The sequence below is a fragment of the Carya illinoinensis genome, chromosome 10, assembly GCF_018687715.1.
Source record: "Carya illinoinensis cultivar Pawnee chromosome 10, C.illinoinensisPawnee_v1, whole genome shotgun sequence".
Lineage (NCBI taxonomy): Eukaryota > Viridiplantae > Streptophyta > Magnoliopsida > Fagales > Juglandaceae > Carya > Carya illinoinensis.
The window spans coordinates 10,278,384-10,306,225 of record NC_056761.1 but is presented as its reverse complement, the minus strand read 5'-3'; the positions used below and the strand labels follow the sequence as shown (position 1 = coordinate 10,306,225).

Sequence of the window (27,842 nt, the reverse complement as noted above, 5' to 3'; positions counted from 1 at the left end):
TCATACGTATACAAACATATATACATATACATATATAAATATATATATATATACATATACATATATAAATATATATATATATATATATATCTCCCGCCTGAGACGGAATGCTGATAATTTGTTTTCACCCTAGGTTGTTGCTTGATTAACGTGGGTGCATGGGTGTCTTCGAGAATTTAACACGTTGTATTATGAGAAGTTGAGATCGATGTATTATCCTTCCTGATCATCTGAATTTTTTGGTTATCCAGCCAAACTAATTGATATTTTGAATTATTTCTACCTAAATAACTAATATAAATCTGCATGACAAAAAATAAAAATTCAAAACAAATAGTCACTCCACTAGTGTAAATAATAAAAGTAGTAAGAAAAATACTATTTATTATTTAATTTCTCATTATCTCTTGATGTAGCATTAAATGATAGGTTCACAAGTAAAATAACATAAACGTCCACGGGAACGTCAACATCATTATTCCGAGTCTTTCATGTTGTGTGAAAAGAGAAACAACGGATGAAGTCTTTGATGTTGTGTGAAAGTCTTTTATGTGGTGTGAAAAGAGAAACAACAAAGGAATATCCATCGAGATAAAAGAGAATCATGGCAAGTGGAATGGAAATGGTTGAGAGTCAAGTGCGTTTTTTGCATTGTTATACTTATAAATTGATGTCCCTATTGGAGGTGTCCATTTGAGTGCAATTCTTTATTCACACAAATCCATCTACATTCACAAGTCATAATCTAGTATTTGTGTGAAGAAATATTTTTAAATATAAAAGGACTACACAAAATAAATTTAGTGACATGGTTTGATGTAGTACGTTAAATTGTAAAGTAGGTTTAACGGATTACGTAAAACCATATTGTCACTTTGTAGATGTACTTTTATGTAATTTATTTGTATCTGTATTACTTCTCATTTGTTTGGAGGCCACAAGACTAATTTTTGTGATTAGAGGTGTAACCGGTCCAGTTTTGTACAAAATTTAAGACCGAACCAGTATGCACTGGATTTGTGATACAATATTGTAGTATATTGTATTATATACTATAGTGATATATTATAATATATAATATAGTGATATATTATAGTATATTATAATATATAGTGATATAGTATTAGTATAACTATTAATACAATAAACAAAATGATGTAAGATTTTAAAATTTAATATTATATTAATTAGAAATTTATCATATAATATAAAACTATTTTATATATAATTATATATTATATATAAAAGTTATATATAATAGAAAAAATTAAAAAATATATATATATATATATATGAACCGGTCTAGTCTGGTCTAGTTTTAGAAAAAGAAAAATTAGAATCGGACTGATTTTAACCAGTTTTAAGAAAAATAAAGCCGGTATCAGACCGAACCAAATTTGGGACTGGACCGATTCCATCGGTTTGGTCTGGTCCGGTCTGGTTTACCAGTTTTTTTTTAGATTATTTGAAATCAATTTATCAAACCTCATTTGGTTACATTGACACAACATAACAAACTATCTTATCATTATAACTTTTTCAAATATTTACATAAAATACAATAAATAATTTAACTTTTGTCAAATCTCAAAATAAAACTAATATTAAAAAATTATATTATAATAATATTTTCTTATCTCATCTGTATAACCAAACCAGGCCTCATATTATTTATTAGAAATTAGGTAAGAAAAGCAAGGACATTGATCTTGTGCTTCATGCTTGGGTTTCTGAAGGGTCAACCTGCAAGGAAGCAAAGCATGAAGCATGGTGAAAGAAAGAAGTCAGGATTTGTGAGAGTACTGCCTAAGTTTGTGCCTGTATTCTTCTCCCCCACTTAAACGGAAGTCATATGTTCCTTATTATTGTGAGAGAGAGAGAGAGAGAGAGAGAGAGAGAGAGAGAGAGAGAGAGAGAGAGAGAGAGAGAGAGAGAGAGAGAGAGAGAGAGAGAGAAGTGGATCATGATGTCCTTCCAACAAGATATTCTTTCAGGATAAGTTTGAAGAGAATTGAGCTACATGGGCTAAAACCCAAATGCTCTAATCTTGTGAGGTTTCTTCTGGCTTGATGTTTTTTGGGCTGGGATGAGAAAGCCACTGTCCTTGTATATATGGTATATTCTCTTTAGTTTCCCACAACATAATGAGACTACTGGATGTGTTTGGTTAAGAGAGATTTTGAGTGTTTGAGAAATTTTGAAATTTTCTTGAGACATATTCTCTTCAGTTTCCCACAAAAAGACATGTAGGAGATAGAGGTCTTAATGCTTATTGCTAATTTGATAACAGATTTGTATCAGATTCATGGATTTATACAAGAATTATCAATTCCAAATGTCACCGCGTTCGAGTTTGGATTTTGTGTTGGGTTCATATAGAGTTTATGGGGTTATACATGTTAAATAATTACAAGTCCTAAGCTTAGGGTCATCTACTTTAACCTTCCCTATTGTCATGTGCCCCTAGGTGAAGAATACCAAGAAATTTTTATTTGTGCAATGCTACTAGCTAGTAATCTAAGAATTGTTATCTGAAGTCATATCATTGGTATAATATATTTAAGTAATTTTGAATTCCCTTTGAAAAAAAATGGAGTTCATTATTAAAAAAATGATATTTTCCTGTGAGTTCTACCTATGCAGAACTGTAAATGTGTTCGAGGGAAATAACATAGTGAGAAATTTGTTCATGAAGGAAGTGCACCTCGATCTCGATGTGTTAGTACGATGGTGAAAAACTGGATTTTTAACTATTCAATAAGGTTAATTCAAATTATCTGAAAGAGTGGAATTCCCACAAGCTCGGATCTTTGTTTATTTTACGGTCTACGTCATTTTGTTGCTTACATCTCTATGTCACTTAGGAGGCTTCTAGAGGCTAGTAAAAATTCACATTTCAAAATCAAGAGATTTAGATGGTTTCTCTAGGAAATTGTAGAGAAATGAGAGTTTTTCTTTTTTGTACGTTGACTTTTTCACTCTTCTGTTTTAAAGTATGTAAAACTCTTATTTAAAGAGTTTTCTTATGGTTGATTCATTAATTTTTTAGAAGTTAAGTGGTAGTGGTGGGGAGTTAAATAATAACTTTTTCACCCATGTGGACACAATATGGGTAATGGAGTACCCAATACCAACATTGGCCATACTTATAGCACTAAGGTTGTCACAATATAAAACTCGAGAAGTAATCGAGCACCCGAGATTTGTGAGGAGATTGCGAAAACACATGAGTTCAGCCATTGTAGCCACAAGAGCACAGTATTCTGCTTTTGCCGTTGATTTAGATACCATGGTTTGCTTCTTAGTTGCCCAAAAGAGTAAATTGTCACCAAGAAAAATGGCAAAATCGGTAGTAGAGCGTCTATCATCTCAATAACTTGCACAATCAGCATCACAATAGGCATGAAGGGCATTGAGAGGTGTTTTAGTAAAATGCAATCCAAGGTTTAGAGTTCCTTTCAAATAGCAGAATATCCCTTTAACAACAATGAGATGAGTATCATGAGGATTTTGCATAAACTAATAGACAAAATGTATGAAATAAGCTATATCGGAACGAGTCATTGTAAGATACTGTAGGAAGCCAACTAATTGTCGATATATGGTGGGATCATATAATGGAACTCATTGGGCAGCAGACAATTGTGATCTTAAAGCAAGAGACGTGGAAACAGATTTTCCATCGAAACCAAATTTGTGTAGTAGAGGGAGCAAATATTTGGTTTAAGTCAACGAGAGAGTAGATGTATCCTGAGCAACTTGAATCTCCAAGAGATAATGTAGATCGCCGAGGTCTTTCATGTTGAAGGCTACAGACAAGTGAGAAATAAACTGAGTGATCTATAGATATGAGCTTCCGGTAACAATAATACCATCCACATATATTAAAAGCAAAATAATATCAGAATCGTGAAGTCTATAGAACAAGAAGGTTTCATAAAGACAATGCTGAAAATTCATTTGCTGACAATAGATACTAAACTTCATGTACCATGCCCTAGGTAGGGGTGTAACCAGCCCGGTCCTGTCCAGTCTAACTTTAGACAAAATTTAAGACCAAACCGATATGAACTGATTTTACATTTTCTAAAACTAATTACACATTGGTTACCTTTCTAAATTGGTACTCCAGTTTTACCGATTTTCGGTTCAGTTCGGTCTGATTGTCCGGTTTTAATGTACTATATTATATATGATATAATATAATATATTATAGTATTTAATAATATAGTGATAATATCTTGTAGTATATTATAATTATATTATAGACTATAGTGATAGATTATAATACATAATATAGTGACATATTATAATATATAGTGATATAGTATTAGTATAACTATTAATAGGCATTATATAATATTAGTATAATTATTAATACAATAAACAAAATGATATAAGATTGTAAAATTTAAAATTATATTAATTAATAATTTATCATATAATACAAAACTATTTTATATATAATTATATATTATATATAAAACTTATATACAATAGAAAAAATAAAAATATATATAAACCGGTACGGTTTCAGAAAAAAATCGAAATTGGACCGATTTTGACTGATTTTAAGAAAAATAAAACCGGTACTGGATCGAACCAAACTCGGGACCAGACTGATTCCACCGGTTTGGTTCAGTCCGGTTTATCGATTCACTCTTTTTTTTTTTAAATTATTACACCCCTAGCCTTAGGAGCTTGCTTTAAATCATATAAAGTTTTGTGCAGGTGACAAACACAACCTGGTCGGGATGGATCCACAAAGTCAAGAGGTTGAGAGAGATAAGCCTTTTCTTGTAAATCTCCATGGAGAAAGGCGTTACTTATATTAAGTTGCCGAAGAGACCAATTTTGAGATAAAGCTAACATTAAATTTCAAGAATTACACACAAATGGATTAAAGGAATGCATTGATTTCCCTGAAGAAAAGGACACTGAGGCACTAAGGAAACACATGGTCAGAGGCCACCACCCAAAGTGCTCCTACAGGCAGCAATGAGCACTAAGGACTGACACTCTAGGATTGATATGGAGTGTGCTGGTTGTACCTCATGAGGATTGTGTAGTAGAGTTAGTTATTTTTTTGTATTTTTGTATAGATAGCAAGCAATACTTTTCCAGTATTTTCCAGCTATTGAATCTGTATTGAGTCGTGTATATAAGACCAAGCAGAGGCATATGTAAAGTTAGAACTTTTTCAATCAATGAGAAAGAGGTTTCTCTCATTTTCTTATTTCTCCTCATTTTATGTTTTTGTTTTTGTTTATTTAATTCTTGACATGGTATCAGAGCAATAAGCTCATCAATACCACTGTAATTTCTTTTTCTTTTACTTTCAACTCAGTTCTTCAACTCAGCTCTTAACAATGTCAGATGATGAAGCTCATGAACACAATCCTCTTCAAAACACCCCATCATCTAACCCATCACCCAACCCAAATAATCCTTTCTATATACACCACAGTGACAACTCCCACATTGTGGTCATTTCTCCACCCCTTTCAGGTCCTAATTACTTGTCATGGAAGAGATCATTCACTCTTGCAATCTCAATCAAAAATAAACTTAGGTTTCTTGATGGCAACATTCCAACTCTAGGACATGATGACCCTTTATACATCCCATGGATGCGCTGCAACAACATCATCTTATTTTGGATTCTCAACTCCATCACCAAGGAAATTGCCTCCAATATATTCTATATAAGTTCAGCAAATACTGTGTGGGATAAACTCAACACTCGGTTTTCTCAACTTGATTCATTGAGAATTTACCAACTCTAACAACAACTAGGCACTCTTGTGCAAGACACACAATCTGTGAGTGAGTACTTCACTCATCTCCATGGTATTTGGGAAGAGCTCAACAACTATAGGCCAACACCATGTTACTTATGTGGTCTCTATACATGTAAAGCTCTCACTGCAGTTGGTGAAACTCAGCAAGCTGACTATGTCTTCAAGTTCCTCATAGGCCTCAATGAGTCTTATGAAAGCATTCGAGGACAAATCATTCTGATGAGCCCCATTCCTTCACTTGATAAAACTTTCTCTCTAATATTGCAAGAGGAAAGACAAAGACAAGCTCAAATCATGCTGCTTCCCTCTGCTGAATCCTTAGCCTTAGCAATTTTTCAAAACAAATCTTTCAAGAAGAAAGACAAACCAGATCTTACATGCAGTCATTGTGAGAAATATGACCATCTTCGAGACAACTGTTATAGGTTGATTGGATTTCCTCCCAACTTCAAATTCACCAAACTCAAGCAAGGACAGTTTCACAACCACCCTCCAACTCCTCACTCAACCAACCAAGTGTTCTCTACAAACCAGGAAAAGGGATCTGTCACAATGCCTCAACTATCTCTCACCCAGTCCCAGGTTCAAAAGTTGATGGAATTAGTCAATGATCAAGCACAACAGTCGGCTCATACCTCCATAGAATCCATCTCAGCTCCTCAGTTGAATATGGCAGGTACATGCTCAAAATCTGCTATTTCCAACACTTCAATTTTTTCACAGCTCCATCAACACCATCTCTCTTCTCCATTGCATCACAAGTCACACAGCCTAACACATATACAATGGATAATTGATACAGGAGTTACAAACCACATAGTCTGTTCCCCAACTATTCTGACATCAATCACTTCAAACACTCATGCATATGTTCAATTGCCAAATGGGTCTTGGCTTGCAGTCACACATATTGGAACAGTTCAACTCTCTAAGTCTATTACACTCACAGGGGTATTATGTGTTCCCTCATTCACTTTCAATCTGTTATCAGTGAGCAAACTCATCCTTAACCCTCTTCTTTGCCTCATTTTCATGGAAAACTTCTGTTTTATACATGACATTGCTTCATGGATGACGATTGGGCTAGCTAAAGTCCATCGTGGTTTATACCATCTGCTCACCAGCTCCATCACTGCTAGCAATCTTCTCAAGCTTCCTCAAGATTTTTCCATTTCCTCCAAAGATCATATCTGTAATGCCTTGAATAGGCAAGACCTTGATGTGTGGCACCTTAGGCTTGGTCATTTATCTAGTAAAAGAATGAACCTAATTCATTCTTCTTGCTCAGATGTAATTGGTCCTTCATCAAGCCACACTTATTGTACTGTTTGTTACATGGTTAAACAGAAGAGATTGAAATTCCATGCAAGTGTCACTTCTACAACTTCAATTTTTGATCTTATTCACATTGACATTTGGGGCCCATATTCTCAGCCTTCATTGAATGAACATCACTATTTTTTAACAATAGTTGATGACTATAGTCGTGCCACATGGACATACTTAATGAAATTCAAATATGAAACAAAATCAATTTTACAAGCTTTCATTCTCATGATCACTACACAATTTGAATCAAAGGTAAAACAAGTGAGAACTGATAATGGCCTTGAATTCAATATGTCTGAATTTTACAAGTCTCATGGAATAATCCACCAAACATCTTGTGCCTACACACCCCAACAAAATGGAGTGGTAGAAAGAAAGCAACAACACCTCTTAAATGTAGCTAGAGCACTTTTTCTTCAAGCAAATCTTCCAACAAAATTCTGGGGTGATGCTGTTTTGACAGCAGCACATTTAATAAATCGAATTCCTTCCCCACTTCTTGAAAACAAATCACCATTCGAAGTGCTCTTATCTTCCAAACTATCCTACACACACCTCAGAATCTTTGGCTGTCTTTGTTTTGTATCCACACTTAAAAGGGATAAAACAAGACTGGATCCAAGGTCCAAGAAGTGTATCTTCATTGGATACCCTGTTGGGATCAAAGGATACAAACTTTATGATCTCACCACACATACCAGCCTTATATCTCGAGATGTCATCTTCATAGAATCTGAATTTCCATTTGCAAAAACAAATCCTGAATCTTCCTCTTCACTCCACTCAAATCTCACCTCACCACTAGCCTTTCTTGACCTCATTACCTACCCCTCACCCTCTCCTTCAAATGAGACTAAACCTCAATCCTCTCCTTCCCCATCTCCTGCACTTTCCAACATCACCACACCACCATCAACCCCTACCTCTCAAACTTCACTTCTTGACTCAAACAACCCTGAATCTCCACCTCATTTGTCTCCTATCTCACCTCAATAGCTTAGAAGATCAGAAAGGGTTAAACATCAACCCTCATACCTACATGACTATCATTGCCAACTGGTCTCCTCCACCTTAAGTCCTTCCCTTTCTAATTTTTCCATTGCACACCCCTTACAAAACACACTTTCCTACTCCCAATTGTCTCCATCTCACCAAACATATGCCTTATCTCTTGCTCTCATTTTTCAACCAACAAATTATAAGGAAGTTGTTGTGCATGATCATTGGCATAATGCCATCAATGAAGAACTTGCTGCCTTTGAAGAAAATGGCACTTGGTCAGTCACTCCTCTCCCTGTTGGCAAGAAGGTCATAGGCTGCAAATATGTATTCAAAGTGAAACTAAAGTCAGATGGCACTGTGAATAAACACAAGGCAAGACTAGTGGCAAAAAGATATACTCCACGAGAGGGCTTGGATTATCAAGAAACTTTCAACCCTGTGGCAAAAATGTCAACTGTCAGGTTATTTCTTGCTCTTGCTTCAATTCATAATTGGCATTTAGAACAATTAGATGTTCATAATGCATTTCTACATGGTGATCTTGATGAAGAGATCTACATGGAATTGCCACCTGGGTTTCAGCTTAAGGGGGAGTCTCAATTTAAAGGGAAAAGACTGGTATGTAAGCTTCACAAATCCTTGTATGGTTTGAAACAAGTATCAAGACAATGGAATGGAAAGTTCACTGCCTTACTCCTTACTGCTGGTTTTCATCAGTCAAAACCAGACTACTCTTTATTTACTAAAAGTGACAAGGATGGCTTTATTGCCCTCTTAGTCTATGTTGATGATATCATCTTGGGAAGTAATAGCTTAATTGCTATTAATTCTGTGAAATCCTATTTGAATGATCATTTTAAAATCAGAGACTTGGGAATACTCAAGTATTTCTTAGGATTAGAGGTTGCAAGATCAAAGAATGATATACATGTTTGCCAAAGGAAATGTGTTTTAGAGATCATTGAAAGTGTTGGACTGCTTGGAAGTAAGGTTGTAAACACTCCAATGGAACTAAATCACAAGCTAACACATTCCTCAGGTGAATGCCTCTAGGATGTCACTGGATATCGAAGTTTGATAGGAAAACTGATCTATTTAAGCACCACAAGGCTTGACATTACCTACTCTGTTGGTATTCTTAGTCAATTCATGGACAAGCCAACTCAAACTCATCTTCTCATAGCTCATAGGATACTTAAACATCTCAAAGCTTGATTGGTCAAGGAATCTTCTTCTCTTCAAAATCTTCCTTGCATCTTAAGGGGTATAGTGACTCGGATTGGGCAGCCTGTCCTGAAACCAGAAGATCTATAACTGGTTTTTGCATTCATTGGTGACTCTTTGATTAGTTGGAAATCAAATAAACAAATGGTAGTGTAAAGGTCATCTGCTGAAGCAGAATATAGGGCTTTGGCACAAACAAGCTGTGATATCATTTGGCTGAAAGTTCTCTTGGAGGATTTCAACATTGAACATCCACAACCTGCCCTATTGTATTGTGACAAACAATCTGCAATACACCTCACCAAAAATCCTATATTCCATGAGAGAACAAAACATGTGGAATTAGACTATCATTTCATTCGAGAGAAGGTACTAGCAGGTGTGATTAAGCCAGTTCATGTGTCTTCCAAGTTTCAACTAGCAGACATATTTACTAAGGCCTTAACAGCACCACCCTTCTACCTACTATTGTCCAAGATGGACATCCTTAACATATATGCTCATCTTGAAGGGGAGTCTCAAGAATTGCACACAAATGGATCAAAGGAATCCACTGATTCCCCTGAAGAAAAGGACACTGAGGCACTAAGGAAACACATGGGTCAGAGGCCACCACCAAAAGTGCTCTTGCAGGTAGCAATGGGCACTAAGGACTGACACTCTATGACTAATATAGAGTGTGCTGGTTGTACCTCATGAGGATTGTGTAGCAGAGTTAGTTATTTTTTTGTATTCTTGTATAGACAGCAAACAATACTTTTCCATTATTTTATAGCTATTGAAGTTGTATTGAGTCGTGTATATAAGACCAAGCAGAGGCATATGTAAAGGCATAACTTTTTCAATCAATGAGAAAGAGGTTTCTCTCATCTTCTTATTTCTCCTCATTTTATGTTTTTATTTCTGTTTATTTAATTCTTGACATTAAAACCAATCCAATAGTCCAGAGTTTTACAATTGGACTAAAATTAGTTTCTTCATAGTCAAGGCCATGAAATTAAGTGAAACCTTGAGCTACTAGACGAGCTTTATATCTTTCAAGAGACTTGTCCGCATGAGTTTTAGTTTTAAACACCCATTTGTTACCCACTAAGTTCATATATGGGCGTTGGGAACAAGGGTCCACGTATCATTAGCATGCAAAACATCTATTTCTTCTTGCATAGACTTGCGTCAATGGGTTTCTTTGAGTGCTTGCTGGAAGGTTTTTGGTTCCATTGAATGAGCAACCAGATCTGACAAGAAACAAGTGGGTATAGATGAAATGAAGATAAGTAAACTTCGTGTTTTCTAGTACCATTTTGAGTTGGAGTAATCATGGGATGAGTTTGGTTGGGAATTGGGACTGATTTGGATTGAGAAACAAGTGGTGCAAGAGATAAACTAGTGTTAGGAACATCAAGCAAGGCTGAACGTGAGGTATCAACAGTAGCAGATGAAGAGCATGACACCAAGACGAGTGAAGAAATTTTAGACTGCAATTGTACATTTGAAGGTTTTTGGAAAGGGTTGAACCTTGAATGGTTGAATATTTTTTGGTATATGACCCAGTACATGTTGAAATGGAAACCTGAGTTTATTATTATTATTATTATTAATAGAAGAGTCAAGGCCACATGATGTCTAATAGTAACCCCTATCCCAATTTTATTTAAAAAAAACCCATCGCTTATGGCGAATGAAAACTATGAGAATATCATTACAATAGGGGTTTACAAGAATAACAAATAAAAAACCAAATCCAAGTGTACAAACATTATTAAAGCATCCTCAAAACATGAGTTCATTAAAAACAACTTGCCGTGATTTGTATATGTGGCCTGTTTGAACGTCCATGCAACGATATCATTTATGTTGAAGAGAGTATCCAAGAAAGACACATCTAGCATACTTGTACTCAAGTTTGGATGTCCAAAAGGTGTTAGACATGGGAAGCATGCACATCCAAAAATTCTTAGAAATAAATAAGGTGGTAAACGTAAGAAAACCACCTCAAAGGTGACTTATCGTTTAAAATTGGAGTGGGTAACTGATTAATAAGAAATACAACAGTATCAAATGCAATAATCCAAGATTTATCTACTTTTTTTAAAGGGTGTGCACAAAACTTATATAACCTTAGACTGCAAATATAATTTCTGATCACTTAAATATTGAAAGTGTCATCAATATGATTAAATACGACAAAACATAAAATAAATAAAATTATTTCCTTTTATATTTTTATATAGCCTTATGAACAGGACAGGCAAAACTCCTTGTAATTCTTTAGGTTTATATCTAATATATAAAAATTCTATGTGCATTTATATTTATATAGCTTGCATGCATGTATGATATATGAATGGAGCAAATCATTTTTTAAAAAATAATAAAGAGTGAGATCAGATAGCAACTCAACGACAAAGAGTTATTGTAATAGATCATATTGGTGAGGGAAGCGTGAATGGTGATGAATATGGTGTCGTACAGTACCGATTGTATTAAATGACATGATTTATAGCGTACCCATTTTTCAACCCTAGCTCCATGTTCACTTTTCCATTATATTTTTAGCATAATCAACCCAAAATAATGAAGAATTCAAAATTATTTATACGAGTTTAGAATACTTAAGTCATATATACCCATTTTGAAAAAAAGTAAATAAATTTATAATTTATATAAAAATATTTATTTTTTAATTATTAAATTTTATTTTTTTCAAAAGAAATACGTGAAACTTACTTCATTTAAAACTTCAAAAGTCAAATTTATTGCTTTGTTCGAATAAAAAATGTAAATTTTTTAAAGAGCTATACTCTAATTTAATGCATTATTTAGAGGGGAATTGTTCATCAATGAAGAAAAAACAAAGCAAAACATCGCAATCTATGGGCTGCTGAAGGCTCATCATGCACATTGTTTAATCCATTGAATGCTCTTTGATGATATACTTATTAGATCGTCGGTCGTGTCATTTAAAAAATAAAAATAAAAAAAAAAGGAAATTGGAATCTTCTTTCGGTCTACAATCTGCTTTCGGCCCAACTTCAGAACTTCTTGGTCCATTGCGCGTCGAAACGAAGGAAAAAGGAAAAAAAGAAGCGATATATTTACTAAAAGAGGACAGTGCTGACTAACCGATACATAATAAAAGTGGTAAAAGTATTTATTTCTTTATTTTTATTTTAATCATTTTTTATATAATTTAAATATTTTTGAAACATAAAAAATATTAATTCATTAATATTTACTTCATTAATTATTAAAAAAATAAAAAATAAAAAATTTAATCGAACGCTTCTACCGACTTAACTAACTTTTTTAAAAAAGGAACAAAAAATTCAAAGTCAGAATTTGCGCCTTTGACCTGGAGCACTTGGTCGAGTCAGAGTCCAGTATGGCTCATCATTCAACTTTTTTTTTAGGACCGACTTGACTTTCAAAGAAGGCGGGGGTAATTAGGTGAATCACATTTTTTGAACAGTAAAAAATTAATGTCGAATTAAATAAAAATATTTTAGTCATAAAAAATTATATAAAAATAAATTTATAAGTAAGTGTGGTTTGATATATTATATTAAATTATAAAATTTATTTTTATTAAAAAATAAATCTAACGTATCATATGAAATTATATAAATTTATAAATTTATTGTTATAATATATCTTTGTGCTCGTAACACTTTTTTTTCTTAAAGTAAATAGTGGAGTCCCAACATATGCTTTGCCCTTCATCTATTACAATATATAAGAATTGAAACTAATTTTGTAAATATTTATCTGTTTTTTTATTTTATTTTTTTAAATTAGTTTATATTCTCTAATTACAATACAAACGAATTTACACCTTCAGTCTTTATTACCACTTTGTTGTTTATTTCATTGGAAGTTTATTTCATTTTCTTCTATTTATTTACAAATCTTGATCATCTATTTATAATATGTTGTTTTTTGTTTTGTTTTCATCTTGGAGCTTGTCGACTTTCCGCATCCCTCGAGCGTACATCTAGTCTAAATAATTCTACAATTTGACATATCATATTAAGTTATATCAGTTTATAAATTTATTTTTATAAAATTATTTTATGTATGAGATGAAAAATTCTACTTATCATCCCATATACCACACGCCATGTGATTTATCATTTTTTATAATCTTTTATTTAAATTCATAAATATTGATGTGTAGATATATATATATATATATATATATATATTTAAATAATAAAAATATAAATATAAAATGATATATTAGTAGGTGTCATAGAGATGATAAGTAGTATTTTTCGAGGTCGGAGATATAGTGGGAGGGAAAAAGCTAGCGTTGGAGCTACCCCTCCAAATTTTTTGATTTTTGATTTTTGTTTTTTAAATTTAATGATTAAGAAAATATTATTTAATAATATTATGAATATTTTTTAAATATTTAAAAATATTAAAAAAATAATGTAAATATATTTGGCCTGGCGCGCGGTGGGTGTAGACCCACCCATGGTGCGGGATTGCAGTAAAGGTTGCGCGCACGCGTTGAAGTAACGTTGGAATGGCATTAATGCATGGGCGCGCACCGATGCTGCCCTTAATATCTCCACGACCACGTACGCAATATTTCTTGGCTACCAATACACCAGAGTGACATCTTTCCATTCCTCTTTCCCAGTTGCATAACTAATACAAATTAAGACTGGTTTGAGTGAGACAAAGCAGAAGTCCTGCCACCAACGTACGTAATTTTCTCTGCATAATCTCATGTATACGTGCAGTCTTCTAAGGAAATGGGACATTACCACCACTCTTTTAATTCGTGGACACCTTCAAACAAAGACAAAAGATTTGTTGCTTTCTCCTTTGACATTTTAGTTCCTTACGTGTTCATGTTGAGGAGGTACGTTTAGCCCTATGGCTTTTCACATTTGCAAATTAATGAGTAATATTATATATCACATTTTGATCTTATTTTTATCATACTAAATAAGATATAATATATTCATACTATTAGATGATAAAAAGGTAGATAATATATAATTATTCAACGGTAATAACTGTGCCACATATTCCTTTTAAATTTGTCTACTTTTTTTAATAAAGTGCACAGATTTTGCACATCCTAAACTATAGGTGTAACCGGTCTGATCTGGTCAGGTTTTGAATAAAATTTAAGACTAAACCGGTATGCACCGGTTTTATATTTTTCAAACCGATTACCCTTCTAAATTGGTAATCCGGTTTTACTGGTTTCAAGTCTGATTTTCTATTACCAGTTTTACTGGTTTCAAGTCTAATTTTTTAGTTTTAATAAAATACAAATTTCTCATAAAGAAATCTGCTTATGAAAAAAAAAAAAAAAAACTGCCTTTAAAAAAAAACTGTTTTATTGAAAATATATTACTATTTACAAAAATCTATTTTATAAAAAAAATCTACTATGTAAAAAGAATTTGCTTTATAAAAAAATCTGTTATATAACAAAAATTCTGCTGTAAAAAAATTACTAATATATATTAGTATACTAATATTAAAACGAAATGTAATTAATATACTAATGTTATTAGTATTAATAATATATTATGTATTTATCAAAAATTCAAAAAGAATATGTTGAGAATTTATTAGGCTATAAAATATTATTAATATATATTTTATGTTTAAAGCATATGATCAAATAAATTTTTATGTTTAATATTAACGTTTTATGTTATAAATTATAATAATATTATATTATATATAATTATAATTTATATTATTATATATAAAAATTATATATAATATTAAAAAAATTAATTTAAATATATATTATAGTAAATCTGTCCGGTCCGGTCCTAAAAATTATGGAACTGATTTTGACATTTTAGAAACCGGTTCTGAATCAATTCCACCAGTTCAATCCGATCTGGTCTAATTTTCAAATTTTCCAGTCAAAACTTACACCCATATCCTAAACTTTACAAATGAGATTTTTTAGATTAATCTATATATTCACACTTTTCTGTGCATGTATGTGTCGAATCTTCACAGCAAGGCAGTTGTCGTCTTCTACTTCTTTACTTTTGAAAGAATCATCTTGTAAGAACAATTCAAACGGAAATTTAAGTTTCATTTGGATTTGTACTCTAGGTCGGTCAATGTTATAACTGCATTTTTATAGAAAAGCATTCTAAATTTTAAAAGAAAAATACTATTCTCACCGAATTTTTCTACCTCATTGTGTTTTTTTTAAATTTTTTTTTACTTAATAATTAAGAAAATATTTTATAAATTTTATTTTTTAGTAAAAAATATTTAAAATGTGTAAAAAAATAAGAAAAAAAATAATTTATACCATTCGGCTGCCATTCGTTACTAAATTTTTGGTAGGAGTAACAACGCTCATTTTAAAAAAGAGAATTGTCAAAGCTCCCGAATTTGGGGAGCTTTTTTTTTTTTTTTTTAACCGAATGCTTTGTTTTTTAATTTTTTTTTAATTTAGTGATTAAGTAAATTTTTTTAATTGATGGTGTGAAATTTTTTTAAATATTTAAAAATATAAAAAAGGTTAAAAAAAAAAAAATACATTCAATGAAAATTTTTAAAATCTTTATTCGATTCCTTTAGCATCACTCTTTAAAAAGTAAAAACATATCTTTCCCCAAATAATATATATAGATACGTATGATGTCTACCCACCGAACAATAATGCACACCCAAAAAGTAAAAATATCTAAATCATTATATTCTTCCTTTTTACAAATAATCTAAATTTTATTCACAATCCTTTCTTATGAGAATACAAACACAAAATATATATTATTTGTTTTTAATTTTATTTGTCATTAAACATTTTTTTATTGGATAAAGAAAGAGAAATGATTTAATTATAAAATAATTTTATAATAAAAAACTCTTAAATTCATATAGCTTAACGTAATATGTCGGATTACATAATTATTTTTTTATTACATTAACATATTATGTGAAATCTTTATATATATATATATATATATATGTACAACCTTTCTTTAAAAGAAAAAAAAATTATTAAATAATTAAAAACTCTGGAATAAAATAATAGCAGGGAGACTGCAGAACCACGGGTCCTTGAGGAAAAAGCATGAAATCTAACGAAATTAAGGAAGAACATGTGAAGAGAACTGGACTAGTCTGGAGTGTGTTGTACGTACGTGGATACTGCACATATTTTTCGGGAGTTGCAGTGAGAGGGACGGTGGGTTTTATTTATTTATTTATATTTAAGTTTTTTTTTTTTATTAATTTATCATAAAAATTTAGATGGGATAAAATTGAGATAAAAATTTTACACCAAGTCCGGTTTTAAGATTTTCTAAATGAGTTTGGTTTCGTATAAAAGGAGCCTAAGCCCTGAAAAGGAAGACATAACCCAGAGTTAAAACAACGACATAAACAAATTTCAACGAGTAAACTGGGAGTGGGGTTGACTGGGTTGTAGGCCAACCTTTCCTGACCACTCTCTCTCTCTGTCTCTGTGTTTGAGTTTATATTATGGTGTGAACTGCAGCTGGGTTTGTCTTTCTATATACTTACCAAGCTCTGGTAAACACAGAGTCGAAAGCATAAGGAGGGAGAGGTGCTTTGAAGGTAGGTGATTTTTGTGGGTGTGCATTCGGGAAAAATAGAGAAGAATAAATGGAAATCGTTTCTCAGGAAGCGATCAAGCAGCTCCTAGGATTAATGGATCAAGGTCTGCTTTTTCTGAACTTTAATTTTATGTTTTTTTTTCACATTCGACAAACACTTTATTTGCTTTTTATTCTTTGTTCTTTTCTTATTACTTTTTAATGATAGCAGTTGAGGAGCCATTGAAGAGAACATTTCAGGTTTGTAACTTTGCATTCTCACTATTCTCCTTTTATTTTTATTTTTATGCTGCATCTGATCTGTCTTTCAACCTGAGTCACAAAGCTTCGAAGTATTCTTCTTTTTACTTTCTGCCTTTCTTCTCTGTTTCTGAAGTTTAGATTTTTGTTCCTTATTATTGTAATTATTATTATTTCTTGTTGTGTTTCGGTGACTTCTTTGTTCGCAATAGAGTTTGATCCTGAAATCTTTATTAGCTGCCTGATTGAATACTCTGATCTGGTCTTCTGGGTGTCCATGGATTTTGGCGCATACCATTATACTTTCCTTAGTCATCAAACCAGTGGTTCCTGGAAGCTTCATGAAAAGCTTTGCCGACGACTTCAAAAGCTTTTAGTTTGCATAACCATACCAAGCCAAAACGTTGAACAACATCTATTGCTTTTAAAAATCCAGAATGTGTGGCAAGTTTGAAGGGTTAAATAAGAATAATGATTTGCGATGTCGTCTGCATACAAAGTCATTGTAACTTCCAAACTGAGGGAAAACCAAAAAACTGTACTTTGGTTAGGACTGCTGATTTTCTATTGAATTTTTAATTCGTTGGAAATTATCTATGAATATGAAGATGTCTTCCCATTTATTTCTTTTTTCTTTAAATGTGATTGGTGAAAGTCAGAGATAGTTTACCGGTAAAAAAATCGTTGCAGTATGCCTCACTACATGTCATGCACCTTTTCCAAATCTATTGATGTTTGAGCTTAATAATAATTGTTCCTTAATCTACAGAATGTTCATCAAGGATGTTTAGCTGAAACTCTGGCACGTTTTCTAAAAGCAAGGGAGTGGAATGTTGCAAAAACCCATAAAATGGTTGGATATTCATCTTTGGTTGAAACATGTCGTAACGTTTTTATATTCTAAAATTTTAATTTTCATTTCCCTTTTTTACTAATGAAGTACACAATGCCTGTATGATGTTGCAGTTGGTGGATTCTTTAAACTGGAGGGTACAAAATGAGATTGACAACATCTTAGCAGTAAGTTTGTATTCTGCTCAGGCGTCACAATTTTTTTTTTTAAGTTTATTATTTTTCAGATTTTAATTGTTATTAATGGATTTTTTTCGAATCTTTGATTGAATTGAGGCATCAAGCGAGAGATGGGCTGATAGAATCCCTTCTCGGCCTTTTGTTTAAGGCACGAGGTTGTAACAAAGTTTGTATTTTGTAATTCAGTGATAGTTATATTCTGCAATCTACCTTGCATAGCAAGTTCTAGTGATTTTTCCCATTATCCAAAAACTAAATATACCATTTCGTATGGAATAAATATTTGTAATTATCTAGTGGGAGTATGTATATGGCCAATTCATTGTAGTGCCTTTATGAGCTGGTCATATTGGAAAATTATAGGCAGTAATTTTCTGTGTTATGGGTGAAAATCATATAGAGCGGGTAGGGTGTCATATTGTTAGTCTTAGAGCAGTAATATTTCATAGTATCTTTCAGAAACTTAATTGACTTGGGAACCCATTAAAGACAACCATAATTTCTTCGTAAGGGCATGCCCATTAACAATGTTTTGGTCATATATTGTGTTGCTCTAGTGATTATGAGCAGAAATAACATCAATGTCCATGATAATAGTAGTGGTCAATTAGTTCTCATGTTTCTGATTTGGACGCCATTCCTTTATGCAGAAACCCATAGTTCCCAGTGAGCTGTACAGAGCAGTGCGTGATTCACAGCTGGTAGGAGTGTCAGGTTACTCAAAGGAGGTGCTCATTCTTCAAAAAAATTTGCTTTGTTTACAGCTTTGTAGACTCCACTTCCTTTGGTCAGGACAGTGCTTACATATTCAATACTGTAATATGTTGCTTGATGGGGAGCACCTTATTTTAAGTAATGATCTTAATTGCATTGCTCTCTGTGGTATTGACTTATCACTCTTGCCATCCTCTCCAGGGGCTGCCTGTCTTTGCATTTGGTGTCGGGCTGAGCACATTTGATAAAGCATCTGTAAGTGTTATGATATAATTCCAACTTATCAAAAGCAACTGTTATGATACCATTCTTTATTAGGGTCTGATTGACATAAATTCTGAGATGGAACAACCTTTTATACTGCTTGATCTCAATCGAGGATTTTTGTGTCTCTTCTTCTTTTGCAGGTCCACTACTATGTGCAGTCACACATTCAAATGAATGAATATCGGGACCGTGTAATTTTGGTAAGTGTTAAAGTTTCCAATCTGTTTGAAATGACCTCTGCTGTTGAACAAACATTTTTTTAGGAACAATTTCTTTTGTTGTTTTCGTAGCCTTCTGCATCTAAAAAATATGGGCGGCCTATTACCACTTGTGTGAAGGTTTTGGACATGACTGGCCTGAAGCTTTCAGCACTGAGTCAGATAAAGGTATAACTTGCCTTTGCTGAAATTTTATATTTTCTCTTCCCTGCTGTCCCGTTTAACATTTTAAATCTCCTTATTACTCCCATATTTGTTTCTTAATATATATTTTAGCTTTATATTGGTACTTTCAATGTTTCTCATTTAGCAGCAAAACTAAAGCTAGATATCAGTGTTTATTTCCTGTTGAAGTTTTTATTGTACATATCCATGTAGCATTCCCTCAGTTGGGCTTTGTGTGCTCGTGCAGTTATTAACGATTATCACAACAATCGATGACTTGAACTACCCAGAGAAGACAAATGCATATTACATTGTAAATGTCCCCTATGTTTTTTCAGCTTGTTGGAAGGTATGCCCAACGTTATTGATCATTATGATTATGCATTATTCAGGTTTGCTATTTCACCTGTGGTTCTCCTTTATGCATTGCTTCAAATTGAGCACCTATTTATACATCTTAAGCTCATTCAGAACTTAATGGCCACATAATGTATTTTTCCTGCAAAACAGTATACCTATGACCCTGTTGACATGTAAACAAGCTAACACATGAACTGTTAGCAGGTTGTCAAGCCTCTTTTGCAGGAGAGAACAAGGAAAAAAGTTCAGGTCTTGTCAGGGTGTGGGAGAGATGAGCTCTTAAAGGTACGTTGGCTCCAGAATGTTCAGTAATTTATGAATTCTGCTCCATTATCCAAAATCTTCTTTATAATAGGTGATTTAGATATCTGAACGATTCTTATATATAGTTCTCCTTGTTTCCCTTTATCTAAGGACTGAGCTTTTAACACTTTCACAGGTTGTTCTATTTATTTTTCTAGATTGCAGTAGTCAATGTTCTTTCCTCTTAAAAATCTGTGTTATACACTGTCAAGTGATGGCTTCTGTTTGTATTGTTTAAACTCCTCTCCGCGGCAGCACCACTTAAGCCCACACAGCCGGTGCGTTGATGAAGCTCTATTCAAGCTGTTCTTGGTGACTGGAAATAGTCTGGTGTGAAAAAGTGGGAGAAAAACAGAGATGAACAAACTATAATCCAAGCAGAATAAATAAGAATTTGAACCCCAGAATCTTGCTCCCATACCATGTTAGAATATGCAAATGTGAGAAATGGGATGAATTATTTCTCCATTCCACTCTTCCAAATATATAGTAAAGGTGGTGACACAATACAGCTCATGAAGTGACATCTGGTGGGGACACCTCAGTTACAAGTTCCTGAAACTTCTGGAAGGAAACTCCTATCATTCTAACAATCATAAAGTCCATGGGATGGGATGGGATGGGATATTTTCTATCGTGAAAGAACCCAGGCAGGGATAGTGCCACTTCATCCATTTCTGTCAATAGTGAAACATCTTGTATTCCTCTTTTGATGTTAAATACTTTCTGAAAATATGATGAAAAATGCTGTGGCTACAGATAAAGAATGCAGAATAACGATTGCATTTGCTAGCTTACTGAATGATGCTTAGTAACCTGTTCTGTTTTTTCAGATGGCTAACATTTTTGGCTTTTGTGCTTCATGTAGATAATGGACTATGATTCTCTCCCACATTTCTGTAGAAGAGAAGGCTCCGGCTCTGGATCATCTCGACATAGCTTTGGAAATTGTTATTCATTGGACCATCCATTTCATCAACAGCTCTACAACTACATCAAGGAGCAATCCTTGATATGTGAACCTGTTGGACCCGTAAAACAAGGTTCTTTCCATGTGGATGTACCTGAGGCTGCCGGAAAAGGAGCAGAGATTGGTAAAACAATACAATCTGAATTACACAAGTTTGGGAATGGGAACAGGATACATGACTCGCTAGATGCGCTAAAGATTGAAGATAACTGAAGTTATGCAGATGAATTTCTTGCATGATTTGCTCTGACATGAAAAAACACTCAGATGCCCTTTCGCTTCATTGTAGTAGCTATTAGAGAAGAAATGTGGCCATGCGGGTCCCTCCATAATATTTGTACAATGTTAGTGAATGTAATGGTAGTCACTTGCATTTTCCGTACATGAATTCAAGGGAAAGCTAATGTGATGTAACTTGACAACTTGGCTGGATAATTAGTTTTAAACATCCCCCAGCCTTGCATGTAGTATTGAAGCAGAGAATTCTCACTTTTAGTTGCACAGATTTAAATTAAATGTTAATAGCACAGGAATCACTTTGAGCCTTCGGCTTTTGACTGTTGATTGTTGGACCTTTTGGCAGGGCTTACTAAATAGCATTTGGACGAACATTCTCGAGGATCTTTGTTTGTTTTACTAATTTTTTAACAGTAGAGTTTGTATCAAAGGCAATTTGCTTTACCAATGCATATGGAGTGATCTGGTGTTGGCCAATTAAAAATATCAGAGGTTACCGGTAGGTATGGCTGTTGAAAACTCCTATAGAATGGCAAACAAGCCTGAACCAGGGGCCAGTAGTGGCCAAGCTATCTGGCAAGTGAGCTGCTTTTCCATCAATATTTAAGAGCATTTACATCACTCTTGAAGAAAAAATGGCAAAATGTGACCTATTTTGCTCTTTTCTTTTTAGTTTTTAGTTTTTTTTTTTAAGAAGTGACATAATGACTTCCTTAAATGCTCTACAAGTGCATCCTAACAAAGTTCTGGAGTTCCAGTCATTCTAATTTATATTCTAATGCTGCAAAGTATCACTGAGATTGAGCAATTGTGACCTTCCAAAGTACAGGGTTTCCCCTAAGGACTTCCCGTTCACCCTAGCAGGAGCGGGTACAGCTTATAAGAATCCTAGAGCAGCGGCAGAAATGATGAAATGATCCTGATGCCTTCCCGGATGCTTTATTATAGCCGGAGCTTCAAATTCCACTTAGATTCTGCATGTCGCCACTTTGTTTCTGCATATCGCCACTTTGATTCTGCATGTCTCCACCTCTTGGGTTCACTCTCAACCATCTCTGCCTTTTTTAGAGCAATCTCGGTTACATCCTTGATTTCCTGGATTGCCTTCATATTGGCCTCCAGCTTTCTATTTGCTTGACTTATACTCACATTGATTGATCCTAACAGAGCCATGGCATCTTCTTCTTTTCTTTTAGCCATATTTCGAGACTCCTCGACTTTCCTACTAAAGGACTCAAACTCCTCCAAAGTTAATCTGATGGCAGCACCAGTCTCGGAGTTCAAAGAAGGAAGACCATCCCGTTTCTTAGAAAAGGTCTTCATTTCGTAAAGGGCTCTATGCTCTGCTGCTTTTGCTTCCTCAGCCTCTTTGAGGGCAAGTTCTAGTTTTCTCTTTGCTTCCTCTGATGCAATACGAGTGGCTTCAGCTTGTCTCTTAAGCTCAATAGCCTTTCTCTTCATCTTCTCTGCTTCCCGTTCAGCGTTTTCAGCTTCTGCCTTATTATTCTGTACTAGAGTATTCAGCTTAGCCACAAAGGATTCCATTGCCATGTCATTCTTCAATTCTGCTCGCTCCTTCTTCACATCCTCCAGTTCCAGACTAAGGGAACTCACCAAGCTTCGAAGAGATCTTTCTTCTTCAGCTACTTCCTGGAGTGACTTTGTGGCTTCATTGAGCTCCAAGGTTACAGCTCTCGAAGCATTCATTTCAGAAGCATGAGCTGCCCTCATCTCCTTTTGCATGACTTCAATGTCAGCACTTGTTTCTGCATACTTGGCCCTCAAATATCTAGTAGATACGGGATCAGCCTCTATTTTCATGGAGAGCATCTTTTTCTCTGCTTCTTCCTTTCTGGATTTGTACAGTTGTAGGCATGCAACTCTTTCCGCCACAATCTTTGCTTCTTCTTGGCGGACTTGTAGAGTGGCAAGCTGTAGTTGTTCAATTGATAATTGCATGGCTGCAATTTCCTCTGAAAGTTCACTAACCTTTTCTGTGTTGATAGATGCTGAACCCTGAGCTTCTGCTGCCTGTTGGCATGCAGCCGATTTCACTTCCAAGGCCGCATCAAAATCCTGCCGAAGTTTGGTGAGCTCTTGCTTTGCAGCATCAAGTTCAGTGACGGTGGTCAGGTACTCCTTTCTGGCATGGTCCAGTTCTTGCTTCCAAGCTTCAAGTCCGTTGGCATTTCTTGATTTTTCTCTTTCGAGTTTCTTGGTTTGGTTCTTCACAGTTTCTGCAGCTTCGTTTAATGATTGCTTAGACTCGCTTACAGTCTTGAGCTTGGTGGTTAAGTCTTGCAGGGTCTTCTTAGCCTTTTCAAGCTCCGAAAGTGCCTGAGTTTTTGCTGTCTCTGAACTCTCTAGCTGTTCCTCTATCTTGTTCAGTTCTTTCTGGGCCAATAGCAGCTGTGTCTCCTTGTCCAGAACACTCTGGGAAATGAGAAAGAAAAAGATCACATCCTTACCACCATTGTCACTCTTGCATTGCAACATTAAAATCAACTTTTTTCTTTACATATCCAAAGAACAAGCTAAAATTTTTTTCTTTACATATCCAAAGAACAAGCTATGTACTGCATGCACTATATTTGCATCACAGGTAAAGACGACAAATAGTCTTGATCATGTTCTTTCTCAGTTTATGCAATTTCAGCAATAGAATTAAGAGAAATGATATTTGCAATCGTAGAATGCACAAGCGCCCTGCATAATCTATTTGGAAAAATGTGAGTAAATACATAACGCACATGAAAAAAAAAAAATGAAATTTTTTATCAGTGGACCCTACTCTATTATCAAAACGGATGCGCGGCACTTGCACACTCCACGATTGTATATAGCATTACTCTAAAATTAATAGTATGTACCCCTGAAGAAAGATTTGACTTCTTGGCAAAAGGTTGCTCCCTACAGATTGCTACTTCACCAAATAGACCCACAGCAGCTTTGACAGATTCGAAAGGTGCCCTGGTGTCAATCTCTCCCACTTCTGGTCTAGCAGAACTTGGAGGCTGCTTTTGGCCATCTTTTATTTGAATCTTGGCCATCTCTTCCTTTTAAGCTTAACAAATGCAAAATCAATTTAGCTAAACATCATACAAGATTGAGATATCAAATTACATTACAAAGTCAATGAGTTTCCAATATAATCATGAACTGAGAAAGATTTGTCTATCTAATTATATATGACACAAAATTTAAAATTATGTCAGCTGAAACTCCATCACCCATTCGATCACACATCACGCGGGTGCACGACTAGTCGTATAAGAAGGCATATAATATGGATAGTCATTTTGCACATACAAAAGTTATCACAGTCTATAAATTAATGAATGATGAGAGTCATGTCGATCATTATCACAGGCAAGTAAATAATCTAACAAAAGAACATTATACCATGAGTCACGAAATTGTTCAAAACCCATATCAAAGATGGATTCATGATACTATTCCTTCATTTACCAAATAAAATATCCTAGGTTGCATTGACCTTCGAATTCTGCAGTAAAACATAAGGTGTAACATTCACATGAACCAAATTAAGGAGCAGCAGCATTGTTAATATCTTCATAAACTAAAGGACATTGAAAGAAAAGTGAATCTCTGTACCTTAATGCAGGATGGTATCACCAGAACACATGCAATTATCTTAATCAGCCATGAACTGCAATGAGCAAAAGCCGGCCTGACACATTTCAGGAAGCAAAAATGCAAAAGGTTTCAGAAAAATGAGTCATGACTCAAACAGAAACCATGGAACAAGTTGAGATCGAATTTCCAAAACAAAAAATGATCATAATTATGTATTAATTAGCTAATTTACTAATATTAAGATTACCTCTCGGCCTTGAAGCTGATGGTCAGCGTCCGTTGGAAAGAAGAACAGACCAAGAATGCTGTTGGTAGAGACCTTTTGATTTTGTACAATTAATTCTCCTATTTTTAGTGGGAAAGACTGAGAGGTTTGCGGTGGTTTTTAAGGGTAAATACATGTCCACCATACATTTTTCTTTCTCAGGCCGGGCTGGCTAGCTCTAAAAGAAAATTGCATGCAAGTGATCGATTTTGGTCATAATGTCAAGGAAAGAAGCGTTGAGGGGAAAAAAAAAAGAAAAAGACAAATCTGAAACTCTATGTGAAAAAATTATCTTTAATTGAATAAGTGACTTGAATATCCTAAAACTGTATTTATTTTTCTTGGCAAATTAAGAATGGGGTTGTTAATTATATAATAATGTTATATACAATCACTTTTATATACTCCTTGTATATTTTATTGATGTGATTGACTGTATTAATTTTTTTTAATACGCAACCAATCATATGAGTGAAATATATACAAAAAAAAATATATAGACATAAGTATACATAAAATATGCAAAAATAACTGTTCAAAAGGGGTGCTAGTTATTTATTGATGTCAACAAATAGCTAGCCTCACTAGTTGTGGTTGGGAATTGCAACTGTAAGGTTGTGCACTCCTAGACGAATAATACATAGATCCGTGGGCATTGGTCGCCCGAAGGGTTTTGTCAAAAGAAAATATAAATAAAAAAAGAATTGAAACATGATTTTTTATATATGTATTTTAGATTTTTATATGAATATGAATAAGATTCGTTCTTATTGTATGAGTTTTCTTGGATTTGATTCACTTGCTAAGTAAAAATATTTGAACATTCGTGGGCTAATTTGGATTATATAATATAAAAATAATAACTTAAAGAATCAATTGCTAAAAAAATATTTTTTAAGCCTTATTTAAGATTATATATATGTCGGGTTGTTAATTATTATATTTCTGGCTTCATGATCTCAGATGCATATTAATATAGTCGTTTGTTTTGACGCGCTTTAGATTGAGTTTAATACCTTTAATTTTCAATTGATCTAGTACTGCCTCTTGAATCACGATTAGAAAAAATATAATAAAATAAGTAGATCACTCGATTTGACAGATAGATGCTTTGGTTGGTAGCTCACATGTGGCACACATTAATGTGATATTATTGCATGGTGAAAGTTAATTATTTTGACATTAAATAGTTTAATGTAATTGCTTAGGGTTGTAATCGGATCGGATTCTTTTCCAATTCGGTTTGGAACCAAAAGAATCCAATTCGGTTTGGAACCAAAAATTTGAATGAATTCAGGCGATTATTTGAGCATAAAGCCAGTTATGTAACCGGGTCTTATTTTAAAAATAAAATCGTTTTTAGTTACAAAACGACGTCGTCTTTGCTAAGGGAAAAAATGCCGTTTTGTTTGCTAATTAATTCCCCTGCAAGCAGTGAGCTAGTGCCACTCGAAACCTTCACTCGTGAATTAATTCAGTTTGATTATGAGTGTTGGGTTTTGTATGTAAACAATGTGTGTATTAGGAATTTTTGCATTTTAGGGTTTAGTTGTGATATCGATTCAGTGATGGGTTCGACTATGATCAGTATTCCTATGGGTTTCGTGCCATGTTCTTTTTGTTTTCTACTATATATCGATGTGGAGGCTAGTTTTGTTTTGTTTTTTGTTTTGGGGTTTTTCTCAAAAGGGGCTATATATTTAAGAATGCCGAATCCAGTATTTGGATCAGAAGATTATTCTTTGTGGAAAATTGATTATTCCTTCAAATGGAAGGGATGGGGACCCATAATTATCATGGTTATATCCCTAGCATCCAAAAGACAAATCATGATACTTTAGACTATTTTTAAAAAATAAATCAAGTTATATAAAAATTAATTTGGTAATTTAAATGAAAAGGGATTTAAAAGGCTAACCAACTTGGTAATTTAATTTACAACTTTTAACTTTTTCTAGGGTTTGATAGAATAATTGCAAGTTGCAGTCAAAGCTGGAGGCCAACTTTACATATTATTGTGGTCAATGAGTACTTACTGAAGTAGAAAATAGGATCAATTGGCTATCTTTTGTTTGTTTAAAGAAGAAAAGCTAGCTGGAGATTGAATTTTGTAGACATAGTCATAACTTAGGTTTATCTTTTTGTTTCTTTTTCCAATTAATTTTATAGAGGAGACCCGGCCAATATAGTTGAAAAGTGTCTTTATTGAGCATAAAGGACAATGAAGTACATGTTATGATTATGAAGGTTAGAGGTTTAACCAAATTAGTATCCAACAGTCCTAATGTTGGATTCTTAATAATTGATATTAGAGTAGCGATCATGTCACGGGTTCAAGTCACGAAGAGGGTGACCTATAAGCTGGATTAAAATACTTTAGTACTATATATGGGTATTGTGTTAGGTCATTGAATACTGATAGATGAATGAAGCAGCAAAAAGGAAAATGGCTACCATCAGGTCAGTGTTGATAGAGTGGGCCGTCGTGGACATTAGATTCAGAAGCATGATGGAATGCTATGATCCTAGATGTTAGAGATT

General features: G+C 33.8%; 2 protein-coding genes across 4 annotated transcripts; one reads left to right on the top strand and one right to left on the bottom strand.

Annotated features, from left to right (window-relative positions):
* Window positions 1-16,708: 16,708 nt before the first annotated feature.
* Window positions 16,709-21,747, top strand: LOC122279450 (phosphatidylinositol/phosphatidylcholine transfer protein SFH2-like). Of its 3 annotated transcripts, none has more exons than XM_043090131.1 (11): window positions 16,709-17,037; window positions 17,142-17,173; window positions 17,943-18,026; window positions 18,140-18,193; window positions 18,856-18,933; window positions 19,121-19,174; window positions 19,327-19,386; window positions 19,525-19,572; window positions 19,817-19,918; window positions 20,134-20,214; window positions 21,101-21,747. In XM_043090131.1, the coding sequence occupies exons 1-11, from the start codon at window positions 16,983-16,985 to the stop codon at window positions 21,413-21,415; spliced, it is 963 nt and encodes a 320-aa protein (XP_042946065.1). In that variant the 5' UTR covers window positions 16,709-16,982; the 3' UTR covers window positions 21,416-21,747. The 3 variants fall into 3 exon arrangements, with proteins under 3 accessions (XP_042946065.1, XP_042946063.1, XP_042946064.1); XM_043090129.1 differs by having other exon boundaries at window positions 16,711-17,037; window positions 19,477-19,572; XM_043090130.1 differs by having other exon boundaries at window positions 16,712-17,037; window positions 17,145-17,173; window positions 19,477-19,572.
* A 185-nt stretch (window positions 21,748-21,932) lies between these two features.
* Window positions 21,933-25,378, bottom strand: LOC122279449 (WEB family protein At1g12150). Its single transcript, XM_043090128.1, has 4 exons — window positions 25,284-25,378; window positions 25,055-25,130; window positions 24,310-24,503; window positions 21,933-23,872 (listed from the first exon to the last, which is right to left on the bottom strand). Exons 3-4 carry the CDS (start codon window positions 24,487-24,489, stop codon window positions 22,382-22,384), a joined length of 1,671 nt encoding a protein of 556 aa, XP_042946062.1. The 5' UTR covers window positions 24,490-24,503; window positions 25,055-25,130; window positions 25,284-25,378; the 3' UTR covers window positions 21,933-22,381.
* Window positions 25,379-27,842: the final 2,464 nt, after the last annotated feature.

Coding starts and splice junctions, on each gene's coding strand:
- LOC122279450 (XM_043090129.1), top strand. CDS start 16,983: ATGGAAATCGTTTCTCAGGAAGCGATCAAGCAGCTCCTAGGATTAATG. Junction 17,174..17,942: donor CATTGAAGAGAACATTTCAG/GTTTGTAACTTT, acceptor CTTAATCTACAG/AATGTTCATCAAGGATGTTT. Junction 19,919..20,133: donor TTTTTTCAGCTTGTTGGAAG/GTATGCCCAACG, acceptor AACTGTTAGCAG/GTTGTCAAGCCTCTTTTGCA.
- LOC122279449 (XM_043090128.1), bottom strand. CDS start 24,489: ATGGCCAAGATTCAAATAAAAGATGGCCAAAAGCAGCCTCCAAGTTCT. Junction 23,873..24,309: donor AGTCAAATCTTTCTTCAGGG/GTACATACTATT, acceptor CTCATTTCCCAG/AGTGTTCTGGACAAGGAGAC.